At 42.7% G+C, this 13,108-nt stretch overlaps 2 protein-coding genes across 7 annotated transcripts in view; one reads left to right on the forward strand and one right to left on the reverse strand.

Annotated features, from left to right (window-relative positions):
- The window catches only part of MILR1 (mast cell immunoglobulin like receptor 1), a 21,468-nt gene extending 17,274 nt beyond the window's left edge, over positions 1 to 4,194 (forward strand). For all 5 annotated transcript variants that reach the window (XM_090060199.1, XM_090060197.1, XM_090060200.1 and 2 more), the window contains 2 exons: positions 1,604 to 1,660; positions 3,263 to 4,194. In XM_090060199.1, the coding sequence (XP_089916325.1) occupies positions 1,604 to 1,660; positions 3,263 to 3,267 (62 nt within the window). In that variant the 3' untranslated portion in view covers positions 3,268 to 4,194. The remainder of the gene's footprint in view (positions 1 to 1,603; positions 1,661 to 3,262) is intronic.
- POLG2 (DNA polymerase gamma 2, accessory subunit) lies at positions 3,102 to 11,527 on the reverse strand. Of its 2 annotated transcripts, none has more exons than XM_090060203.1 (8): positions 11,240 to 11,527; positions 8,101 to 8,227; positions 7,845 to 7,950; positions 7,242 to 7,415; positions 5,627 to 5,764; positions 5,014 to 5,094; positions 4,202 to 4,302; positions 3,102 to 3,311 (listed from the first exon to the last, which is right to left on the reverse strand). In XM_090060203.1, exons 1-8 carry the CDS (start codon positions 11,520 to 11,522, stop codon positions 3,146 to 3,148), a joined length of 1,176 nt encoding a protein of 391 aa, XP_089916329.1. In that variant the 5' UTR covers positions 11,523 to 11,527; the 3' UTR covers positions 3,102 to 3,145. The 2 variants fall into 2 exon arrangements, with proteins under 2 accessions (XP_089916329.1, XP_089916328.1); XM_090060202.1 differs by having other exon boundaries at positions 11,188 to 11,527.
- Positions 11,528 to 13,108: the final 1,581 nt, after the last annotated feature.

The raw sequence follows: 13,108 nt of genomic DNA on the forward strand, positions 1-13,108 counted from the left end.
CGCATCCTAGGCTGGGAGCCCCACATAGAGGCACAGAGCCAGTCCAGCCTGACCCAGCAGCACGTGCTCTTGGCTGCAGTGCTGGGAGCCCCATGTGCTGGGATAGAACCAGCCTGGCTGACCCGATGGTATGTGGCTCCCGGAAGGAGACCTGGGAGCCGCACGTGGTGGCACACAGCCTGCCTGGCCTGATGGCACGAGAACTTGGAGCTGTGGGAGTTGCACACCATTGGGCTTGGTGAGCTCCATGCTACCATGTGCGGCTCCCAGCACTATTTCTGGGAACCATGTGCCATCAGGCCAGCTGGATTGGCTCTGTACCAGCATGTGGGGCTCCTAGCACTACAGCTAGGAGTGTGCACTGCTGGGCAGGGCCTGGCTGACTCTGTACCTCCACATGCAGCTCCCCATTGGACAACTGGAAGGCCCACAAGGAGGCATGGAGCCAGCCCAGCCAGATGGCATGCAGCGCCTGCTCACAGTGCTGGGCATCCCACATGCTGGCAGCCAATCTGGTCTTGCTCAAAGCTGCATGCCAGCAGGCTGGCCCAGGCCAGCTCCTTGCTGCCATGGGCAGATCCCGGGGCTCAGCCAAACTGGCGCACAACTGTGGGGACTCTGCCTGCCATGAGCACCTGCTGCCTACTGCTGCTGATGCCACTGTTACCAGCAGGGGCTGTGCACCATGGAGGCACACACCAACCCACAAACCCTGGACCCAGCCCCCTCAAACCTCACACCCACCCACACCCTTCCACAAACCTTCCCACTTCCCCCAGCCACACCCAATATACAATATATACTATGCAAATGGATGTCAAATAAGGACAAACATTTTTTTGAAATACAATTAAAATGTGCTATAGTAAGATGTTTGATTTTTAGTACAGGATTTTGGGGGGGGGGGAGACTAAGCATGTCATTCTGTAGGGACGGATCCCTTGTATTTAGCATTCTACAAGCGACTGAAAAGCGAGACACATCTAGAATCCATTCCTAACAGACATCAAAATACAATGGAAGATGAATTGCTAGTGCTAACCATCCACCTCTGAATTAGGATTCTAGCTGCAAGTCCCCTTTGTTGCTAGAATCTCTCTTTCAGAGAAAACAGTCTCCCTGAAATATCATGCATCTGAAGTTGATTCAGTAGCCATAGTTTCTTCTTGGAAACTCTAACACTAAAAATAGTACTAGCCTCCTGCCCATTATTGATATTACCACTGATGAATTTCCAGGAAAAAAAATTCAAAGGGTGGAACTAATTCTTCCAAGAAATTTAAGGAAAAAAAAAAAAAAAAGAGATATTTATAATAATGTTGGGAAAAGCACCATTAGAAAAGAAATAGAAGGCAAGAGTATTGCTGTTTTGGGGGGCTGATGTCTTTAAAAAAAAAAAGAAAAAAAAAAAAGGATATTTTGGGAAATGTTCTGTACAATAAAATAGTTAACACTCTGGGGAAAAAAAGCTAAATAATGTCCAAATCCAAGTAGAATTTTCAATTTGAACAGTTCTACTACTAACCTCTCTGGTATAAAATTCAACAACTTAATTCTGAAGCTATCCAGTATGTGTTTATTCATTGTGCCTACTCTATTTTAGTGAACTTGAGCACAGATACAGTTGACTACTCTGAAGTTTTCATAAGCAGAATACAAGGTAAGTTCTCTTTGATGATATGAGAAAATAAATTACAAAATATTTAAAAGAGAACCTCTACTTCTATAGGCTTGTGCTAGCATGAACACTGAGCCTGCACTGGAAGAAAAGCAAATATATTTGAAAGGCTGCCATAAAGAAAACGAAGAAACATTTTTTTCTTTGCTTCAGGAGGTAGGACCTGTGGCAATGGATTTAAAAACTGGGAAAGCAGATTTAAACCAAAACTAGGAGATAACTTTTTATAGCCAAGGAGGACAATAGAACAAGTTACCTGGAAAAGTTGTAGATCTCTTCCTTGGAGGTTTTCCAAGGCTGGATAAGCCCCTATCTAGGATGGTTTAAAAATTGTAAGTTCTGGATCCTTGTGGGAGCTAAGACTAGATGACTCTTGGTGCTCCTTCCAGCTGTACGATTCTGTGGTGCAAGTATTCAGATGTTAATTTTATGGCCTAATTATTTAGTAGCCAGATGATTAAAAAAACCAAAAACGAAACAAAAACCCCAGTCTTTTCTGATACAAATTCAAGAGCAAGTCCTTCTTCAGCTTCTTGACAGTCCAATTTATTACATAAAAAACAACTCCCTTGTTCACTTTGTGGCAAATGTCTCTTCCTAGCTACGTAAGTGTATTGCTTGAAAAAAACATGCATGACATAGCTATTTAAATTGATTAGTCATCATCAAAATGCAAATACATTTTAACAGTAACATTTCAATTAGTCAGAAATGGCCATCATCCAAATGCCTAACTGAAAAAAAATCATCATAAAGAAGTGTACTTGTACATAAACAAGCATCAGTATCAAAGATATTACATGCCTTTGCTTTCCAGCTGACTTTTTCCTATAGTTAAGGTTTTTTTAAATACTGTGTATTAGGTTCTGTTTATCTTCTCTTTGCAGCAAAGACCAGAAACTGTCACAATGCATCAGTGACTGCTGTATTACGTAGTTTTAAACAGGATTTCTTCCAAGAGGCTAGATTCCTAGGACACATCTTTTAGCCTACAACAAAGGGAGAAGCAGAACCACACTTGACAGATCAGGTTGGGATCTGTCATGCTCAGGTTGCACAGGCCACATGTTAGAGAACTTCCCCAAACAGAAAGGTGTGCCCTCATTTCATACCTAGGGGGCTCTGAAACTGAGTGGGATTAATGCTTTCCATGGACAAACCTGGTTTTGTCCCCCTCTTCAGCAGAGGCAAGAAAACCTTCATAAAGAATTAGGATTTGATAAAGAACTGATGCACCATACTGCTTTAACAGCATCAAATTTGGAGGATGCCATAGGCACTCTCCTAGCCATATAAACAAAGAGGAATGCTGCCTAAGAAAGCGAAATGGGGCACTAAGAATCTTAAGTTCTGGCTAGCTTTTCATTTATGCCACTGATGGTTCAGTGAAAGCTTGGAAAAAAAAAATCAGTTCAGATATAAAAATGTGTGGAAGAACCCAAACCCTTTTATTAGAGAGATTCTAATTTATACATTTTTAGCTGCTGTAATATAGTTGGTTAAGAAGTCCTTCAGTTTAGAAATGTGCATCATTTCTTTCATGGTGGTGTCTCTGCTTCTCAGCTGGACTATTCCATTTTCCAGAGTAGCATCAGTGATCAAGATTGTGAAGAGGATGCTCATCTCATCATACCTGCCAAAGAACGAGTGCACCCATTACAACATTATAGCTTTGGTGTACAATAGACAACACAGACTGGGGTTATGTTGTACTGTATCCAATACACAGCGTGTTGTACTGTGTTCCTTTCTCACTTTCATCACCTTGACCTTCTAGTTATATTGCTACAAGCTATTAGGTTTCTCTGGAACAAAAGGGGTTTTATTTAGTAGCCTATAATAGGAATATTTTTATTGGAGAAATAGTAATTCTTCTCCTGCAATTATCTAGTAGACAAGCTTTATTTTAACTTACTAACTTTGGTATATTAAAATAGTATGTGGTTTTTGCTTCTTAGTGAAAGCTCAATTAAAATTAAGAGGAAAAAAACACTCATTCAACTTATCATCCCTCCACAGTGTAAATTATGGACCAGTTCTCAGAAAACTTAATGGCACAAATCACAATCACTTGTGCAGATAATCTGCACAGAGAGAATTATGCAACTGGTAAGAGTCTCAGTGAACAGTAAATAATTACTGTTTCAAATCACTTGCTTAAACATGAAATACAGAAGTGGGTCCACATGCAAAAGCAGCTGTAAGCTTTTTTTTTTTTAATTAGATTAATCATGTTATTAAACACTATTTTTCACAGGGACTTCCTCAAATGTTTTACCATTTTCCACTCAAAAATACAACTAGTTTTAGTATCGATGAGAGAATAGTGTACTGAAGTTCTTTAGTTATAGCAATCTTTGTGGTAATAAGCTCTCAAACAAACAAACCAACCAACTACTGTTTTCAGACTTTTTTTCCCTGTTCTCTGTGACTTTGCACAGAAGTTAAGCTAATGTTTGCTCTTTTAATGAAAGACATTTCTATCCAACCATTTGTTTTATTTGCCAGACTGTGTTCCCTTACTTTGCGTAAAGTTGTTCCTGAGATGTCTGCAAGGTGTCAAGATATCCAGGCCACACAGAAATTCCATTTTCTATCAATTCGGTGAATAGTCCCTGACAAACCTATATATACACATATAAAAAGGGATTTGAATGATTTGATGATTTGAAATATTCAGAGAAACATATCTGTTTTACACAAAAGCGCAAATATAATGTTTAATACAATATTGATTTATATACAGTAATACACGCACTCAAAGGAGAGCAATAAATACTAACATCTCAATTTTCATATATACCTTACCACTCAAAAACTATGCTCAGATGCATCTTTTCCATGCTCATTTCTTAACATGACAATTAAAAAAAGCATTGTTTCTATCTGAAGATTGTATTTATGTTACTAAAGTGACTAAAAAGGATTAAAAGATACTTAGGGTACACATTTAATACCAAAATATATTCAAATAAGCAAACACGTACTATCTGGCATTTAATACCTAAAATTAGAAATAGCTAAATTAAATACTTATTTTTGTTTGCTCTGAATACAGTTAGTTGTATTGTTCTATAAATACAGTTTTATAAATGCTGCCAAAGACAGCATGTATTCAAGCCTGAAGTACTCTCTATTACTCCCCCAAACCTCATTTCTATTTAAAAAAAAAAAAATCCATTGGGAATATTCCCTAACAACTAAGCCCCACCCCCTGCAGAGTAGCAAAGCAGCAAAATTTCTTCTAATCGGACCAAGAAATCCAGAACCCACCACCAGAATTATAAAGCAAGAACACAGAGAATTGCACAATCCAACTTTTAGTCATTATATACCTGTCTCAGATCCATTGCTGGGCCTCTTCCCATGTCCACGGCCACTTTGATTGGCGTTAAGCAAGGGTGAAGCTTAAGCACCTAGAAACATCAGACGAAGCAACAGGTTACTGCATAAAAACACTAAATGTATAAAACAGAAATAAAAAAAAAAAAAAAAAAAAGAGTATTATGACCATTTATATTTTTACTAGTAAAAAATGACTGCTTTGCTGAACAAACAATATATATTCCACATGTACAGACATGTTTTTACTATACAAAATCCTAGGTTAAGATAAAGTGAGTCAGACGCCATGCAACACTAAAGCTGCCTACATCACAGAAGAGCCTTTAGTGGTATAAGTATGCCACTACAGCCCCTAGCAGAGACGAGGTGTATGCTGACAAAAGGTGTTTTCTACCAGCATCGCTATACCATCTCCTCCAAATAACATTAAGGCAATAAAAACTATTTTCTGTCAGCGCAGCTGCCTCCACACCATGGTAGCTGACTAAGCAATGCTGGTGAAGGTCCATGATTTTTTCAGCAGAACTCTGTGGTATAGATCTTGTCTCAGTAGCTTGCTATTTTCACAAACCTTTATCTCCAGGCATGCTAAAAGAAAATCACCTGTCTTTGTGAAGTTTTCTTGCCTAAAGAACTCTCAGCCAACTGCAAGGAGTCACAGAGATATGCTAACACTCCTTGGTCCAGATTGCCAGTCACAGAGAGCACATGAGGAACAACATTCTTCCTTCCATCTCGGGCCTGAAGAAAAAAATTAAATATCAACCCTCAAAAACAATGTTACTTCAAATGTGCATGCACTCATACACAGAGGCACTGATCCCAAACTCAGCTCCCTTGACCTATTCAAGACCAAATGCATATTCAAGAAACTACCAACCACATGTACAGCTTCACAGTAGATAGCTGTAACTAATTTAATTATAGCAAGAAACAGAAGAAATGCCAAGCCTTTACTAAAATAAATATCTCCCCCCACCTTTCCCAAGAAGACTAGCCTTACAACTTGATCAGCATATTGCGGCTACTTCATATCCAGGCAGGAACTGGGCTCCTTGGAAAATCTTCCTGTCAGCAGCCATTATATCAGACTGCCAACATGAGCAACCTTTGCCAATCTCGTACGTGGCAGAGAAAAAGGAAAGCTCTTGGATTTTGCATGTTGACACTTAATGAAGATTTATTCCACAAGTGGAAAAGAAACAAGCAACTAGTGCAGATCTCTAAGAATTACTATAACACTGAACTGAAAACTCTGAACTGGAAAAGTACAAGACAAAAGATCTTTGTCTATTTAAAGGAATGTATCTCTAGTAGCAGAACCCATAGCTTTTTGTCTGTGTGTTGAATCTCGTAGCTACCGGCTGAAGAACAAGTATTTGTATATAAAGCTTTCCAAGTAGAAAAGTGTAAACGTTATACTAGTAAAAGATACTCTTAGAACCTGTAGCCAGAACTTCTTTTTAAACATATTAAACCTATTAACCGGCTGAAATTCAAAGTTCATAAAAATCAAATAGCAGTGAGGCTTAGAGAAATTTTCCCCAAACATCTAAAACTCTACCCCACACCCTTTAGTTTGCTAGAATTGCAAGCTGCTATCCTGATTTTATCCACATAAGAGCCTTTCACTTGCTGTAATATTCCTATGCAGTACTGAAAAACTGAAATGATGTGCATTAAAATGCTTATTCATAACCTACAATATATAGCAGGACATTTAAATTATTGCATGGGTGCACATGGGAAACGTCTCTCTGGCTTGCTCTCATTTTATTTTTCTAAAGATGGCATTTTCTACAGAAGCAATTACATCATTTCAGTACATTAAGCCACACTCTATCAAATACGAAACATTTCAAGTGGCTGAGTGAGAATGACCTTTACAGTTCATTTTTAAGTCAACTTATGGCTGGTGAAAGATACAGTTTGACAGCAGTTGAAGTCTACCCAAGGAACAGGTATATAGCATAGGCCAGACAACTTTCCCCCCACTACCCTGCCAATGCATCTCAATGTTAATATTAAAAAAAATCAGGCCTGGGATTGAGAGAATAATTTCACTTCAGCTTCCTTCTCTGCTTTTGAGGTCTGTTAAATGCATAATCTAAAATGCCATGACACCCCTTTATTTTAAAAGAACAAATGCCATTTACACATTAGGGGAACATTTGTATCTCTTCTCAGTAACTTACAAATAAAACAAAGTGAATCTTACACGCAATTTTGAGCAATCCCCTGGATACATTTGTAGCAATTCTTTATCTCCCAGATTCTGCAACCTTTCTATCAATTCCTTTCCCCAAGGAAAGCTGTAGTACAAGTTAACTCCTCTTCTTCCCTCTTCATCCTGAAAGTCACTGCTGGTGAAGTTAGATGGACCTATTGCAAACTGAAAACAAGAGGTGGTTTAAAAAGGAAGTCCATCTACTGAGTATCTTAAATGAATTGCAATCTTTTTTAAAAAAAAAAGGGGGGGGGGAGAAGAAAAATGAACAGACCTCTAACCTTTCATGAAAAATAGACATTATAATTCATAGTGCAAAATGTTACCTCAGATGCAACACCCTAATCTTAAAGTTACTTAAGAAAATGAAAACTTTAATTTGGGTAAATCACATCAACATCTGCTTGGCAGCATTGTAATGCACTTGTAAATAGCTTTTTACCTCAAGAGTGGCTGCGTTTCAGCAGTGAATACGTGCCAATATCATTATGTTGTAAACATAAAAGCTGTGCTCTTTACCCGCCCCCCCGATAAATATTGCAAAAATATTGCAAAAACTTTCTATCTTAAAAAAGAAACAAACACCATATTTACCTTTCTCCACCACTGGAGCCTCTGGCGTAACCAATAATCAAGCCACTGTCCTATAGTTCTGGCGGAGCTAAACCACACAAGGGAAGACATTGTCCTTTCGCCTGTTCTTTAAACAATAGCAAGGTGAGCAAGTTAACTCCTTTAAAAAAAAACAAGGGAAAAGCAAGAGACATAATTCAAAAATGTAAACAAGAAGTAAAAGTAGTCAGCATTCTTTTAAATATAATAAGAAATCTGTCAGTTGTCATTACTGTACCTTGTGATGCTTTCATCTGGAGTCTCAGAATCTGGTTCACGATGAAAGCAAACTCCAACCTGAGCAAGTCCATAAGGCAGCCTCTTGTTTACCAGTTCCAGACAACTGACATATTGCTCAAGCGCACCTGTCAAGAGACAAATCATTCATACCTGCAACTATGAGAAGCATCTTAATTATTACAAGCAAAAGTAATACTTTCCAACGTATCCACAGAAGACAGCTGCAGCCCAGGTACCACAAGGGAGGAAAGGGGTAAAAGTAATGACATTTCAAGACTAAACAGGCAAAGTATGTGCAGAACTTGATGGCAGCACATGTTTTTCAGAATCAAGGTAGATTTGCACCTTCGAGATCAACTAAATCATAGATGCATAATAAGCCTTTCTACTGATTCTAATCACTTCTATTTAGAGGAGTGATTCTCAACCAGGGTACATGACACCTTGGAGTACCTTGAAATCATTTCAAGAGTGCCCCAGGGTGACATAAAATGTCAGCACTGTTAGATTTGTAAACGTGATTCACAGGACAAACCCAGAGATTTCACATAGGAAACTACAACATTAAAAAAAAAAAAAAAAAAATCACTGTTGTGGTTTTTGAGTTCTTTGCAACAGAACTACTCTATTTTTCCTTAGTCAAAAAAGGAATGAAAAGAGCTGGAGTTTCCTAATGGGGGTGCCTCAAATCTATCGAAGGGGGCCTTAAGTCTCAAGAACCTGAGAAACACTGATATAGAAAGTCTGCATTTCCCTCATGGGCAAAAATGTAGGTAACAATGTTAGGCTGAATGCAAGGAGGGAGGAAGGGTGTGTGGGCATGTGCATGTGAGCTGTATTGATAGAACACAAGCTTTCCTAAGTTAACATTCACTTCATCAGTGGCTAAGACACTTGTTTGCCTGCTATTTTGAAGTCAAGTAGAAAGCAGGGTAAACTTGCACTTTATAGACTAACCAAAGTGTGTGCTATGGGTGCACTGATAAGGATTTTTTTGGCCAATACCAATGGCCAGCTATTATCCAGCCATATCAGCCAATACCAGTGTGATAGCCAACATTCAGTCCTGCAGCTTGGAGAACAGTGACCTGCCAGTAAGTCTGTGGGGAACAGGGGGTGTGGGGGAGGACAGGGCAGGGCAGAGGATGGAGCTGCAGGTGGCTCATGCAGTGGGTGTGGGGAGAGGTGGGCAGCTCCCTGCCACTGCCCACACCCCTAGAGGAGGCATATACCCCCTGGATGTGTGCAGGGCAGGGCTGGGCTATCTGCTGTGGGCTCAGGGGCTATACCAGCCTCTTCCTGGTGGAGGGCTGGGTAGGGGTTGCACTTGGGGCAGGCAGCAGCAGTACTGGGAGGGGGGCTACAGTGACCTTTGGGGTGGCCACAGCCCCCCTGTAACCTCCCCCCCCAGTGCTGTTGCTGCCTGGCCCACCCCAAGCAGTCTCAGCCCAGACCTACTTCTCAGAAGAGGCTGGCACAGCCCCTGGTCCCATGCCTGCAGTAGGCAGCTTGCCCTTGCCCCACACGCAAATCTGGGATACAAATGCCCCCCATGCCTCCTCCGGGGGTGCATGCAGCAGCAAGGAGCCACCCACCCATCCCCGCATCCCCCACACGAGCCATCTGCGGCTTCATCACACACCCCACCCCACCCCAACTGGGCAGCACCTGCTCCAGCCCCACTCCCTCCCTCCCTGTGGGAGTCTTGATCTGCCCCATACCCCTTCCCACCCATAGACTTACCGGCCAAGTGCTGCTGACCCAGTTGCCGGGCTGCACTTCTGGCTGCATGCCTACACGCAGCATTTATCGATGACATTATTGGCTACACTAGTCAAAAAAAGCCAATTGCTAATAAAATGTTAATTTTTCTTTTACCGGTGCCAATCCAATATGGACTGATATATCAGTCCACCTCTAGTGTGTGCATGTACATATATACGTATGTAAATCAACAGATACAGCATACAATTTTCTGAGCTGAAGCTCCCTTAATCCATGCTGTTCAAGGGACAGCTAGTTTGAAGTCAAGTAACAGCTAAGGTAAGTTTTCACTGTACAGTATAGACTAACCAAAGTGTGTATATGTCTGTGCACACACACACACACACACACATATCCATCCATCTATATATATATATATATATATATATATATATATATATAGGCAAGCCTCGCTTAACGCTGTTTCATTTAGTGCCATTTCACTATAACACTCATTTAAAATTGATACCTGATTTCACTTGGTGCTCAGTGAGTTTAATGCCCGCGGTCGCTATCTTGACCCATTAAAAAAACTTGCGGTCGCTGTCTTGGGTCATCAAATACTTTCAGTTTCATTTAACGCTCCGTTTTCCCAGGAACCAATTAAGAGCGCTAAGCCGGGGGTGCCTGTATATATCTCTGTAGCTATTTATATAGATCTAGAGCTATAGGTAGATATATAGATATTGCTATAGAGATATCTATATCGCTATATGTATGTACAAGTACACACACAAACATGCAAGTGTGTAAATAGATGGAGAGATAGAGATAGACAGACATAGCCCACACTTTTCTGAGCTGAAGCTCAGTTCATCACATGTTGTCCAAGAGACAGTTGCTGGCTAGCCTGAAGTAAAAGGCAGGATAAATTTTCATTATAGACTAGCCAAAGTGCGTATGTGCGTGTGCGCGCACACACGTAAATAGATGGAGAGACAGATGCAGCCCAAGCTTTCCTGAGCTGCAGCTCGCTTCACCACATGCTGCCCGAGACAGCTGCTGCCTAGCCTGAAATAAAAGGGAGGATAAATTTTCACTTTATAGACTAGCCAAAGTGTGTATGTGTACACACACATGCGCATGTACACGTGTATGTATATATATAGATATAGACAGATAAAGAGACAAGAGACAAACAGACGCAGCCCAAAGCCGCCCACGATAGCACCGCGTCCCCGAAGGCCGGTACGCCCCGGTCCGCGCATGCGCACCACAAGCTTTGAAGCCGCAAAGCCTTCCATCAGCCGCTACCACGGCGCAAGGCCGGACCCACCCCAGCCCGGTCCGGGGCGGAAGGGGGGGCGGCGGGCGCACGTACCGTGCAGGAGGCCGCGGCGCATTTCGACTGTCGCCCCCGGGGCGCCACCCACCGCGCGCTGCAGTGGGCCCTCGGCCGCGAAGATGGGCTGCAGGCAGGCGGCCCCCGCACGCCGCCATTCCGCCGTCAGCTGCCCACGTAGCGCCACGCCCAGCGGACCCAAGCCCGGCTGCCCGGCGCGCAGGAAGTGCCGGCGCTGGCACAGCTCCAGCAGCGCCTCGTAGCCTTCCCAGCCCGGCCCCGTGCTCCGCGCCCGGCAGCCCCCGGTCCCGGCCCGCAGCACGGCCCGCCTCAGCGCCATGCGGCCTCACGGCGCCCAGGCGGGAAATGCGCATGCGCGACGCTCCGTGGTCCGTGCGCATGTGCAGCTGCCCACTCCTGCTCCTCTCCCCTACTCGGCGGAACAGCTTGGCTGTTCCAGCCTTTGCTGATCCTCCCTCCGCTGCTCTCTGGGACGGCAAGCAGTACACTGGAGCGCTTGCGTTTGAAGCGCTTTATTGACTGGGGGAAGATTTGCAGGGTGGCGGCCATGTTAAATGGGTGGGGGAGGGGAGGGGAGACAGTAAACCCACATAGCCCCACAGAGCTGGCATGCCTCCCCCAGATGTTGTTGGTGAGGCACTGGTTGTGATGCCAACTCCTGCTGGTTTCTTCTGGGAGCAGGAGCCTACCAGGTGCCCCAGAGCTTTGGGATGTGAGGAAACAGGTTGTGGCAGTTCTCTTCAGAGCAGCAGCACATTGCCATGGCAGAGGTTCCCCAGACAATCCAGCAGCGAAGTGATCCTTCTGCTGCCAAGTGTGTGGTGGAGGCGAGTGAAGCCTGGTAATGAGCTCCCAGCTGGCAGTCTGACTCAGGAGCAGGGCAGTGGAAATTTCCATAGATAAGGCCTTTGCTAAATCATGTTTTTGAATTAGAGCCGGTAGGTGGAGCTGCTTGAAGAAGAGAGTAGGCTTTCAGTGTGCCATGAAAAATTCATACCTAGTCAGTCCCACTGAACTGGAATAATCCCCTCATCGGCTCTTTGCTGTACTCCCCGGCCCTACCACCCAGAAGAGTGACAGACAGAAAATCAGAGACAAGAATTTACTAGGTCACTAGGTCAGCCTGAAGAATTAAACTTCTAAAACAAAATGAATCTAATTCACAGTGCTGTCTGCGCTAGGATCACGTTGCTAGTTACAATGGTACTTACAAAATCAGATCCAACACTTACTTGCTCAGTTCCAACACCTGCCAGGGATATCAGGCTGAAAATTGGGATTAAATTGAATAGGGATTTTTATCTGCTAAGCATGCCACATATTGCCATCAAGGAATCTGACCTAGAATTTTTAATTAATAAAAAAAATACATGTTGGTGTCACAAGCATCGTGAAGAATTTTGATCCCATTTTCAGGAGAGGCCATGTTCAATTAAGTCAGTGCAAAAACCACTCCAGCCCTAAAAGCCACAAAGTGTACAGCAAAACATGCATGTAAGAAGGTGAGATATATCACTTTCACCATGAGCTAATTTCACACTATGGAAACTAAGTGATGCTTCTTCCTGTCCCAAAGAACTTCCATTCAATATTACACGAGAAAACAACTCAATGTGTAACTTCTAGCATCTTGCAGTGTCATCTGCTATGTCACAGCTTTAATACTGCAAGATGCTAGGTGTCATAGTGGCTGCTGATAGACACGAAAAAAAACAAAAAACTGTGCTTGAATGAGGTATTGGATAAAAGTGCTAAAAAGCCCTGCTGAAGCACACGATCTACACAGGTGTTGGGAAAGCCGAGTTAAACTGATGCAGCTCTTCCAGATACACGCTACGCACAGTGAAGGGGGCACAAAGCTTAAAGCAAAGCACCATTTTGTGTTGTGTCCCATTCATACCCCCATCCCCATTGCTCCCCCCACCTGTTAGTGGCCTTT

The sequence above is a fragment of the Crocodylus siamensis genome, chromosome 8, assembly GCF_052110815.1.
Source record: "Crocodylus siamensis isolate JL-2025a chromosome 8, ASM5211081v1, whole genome shotgun sequence".
NCBI lineage: Eukaryota > Metazoa > Chordata > Crocodylia > Crocodylidae > Crocodylus > Crocodylus siamensis.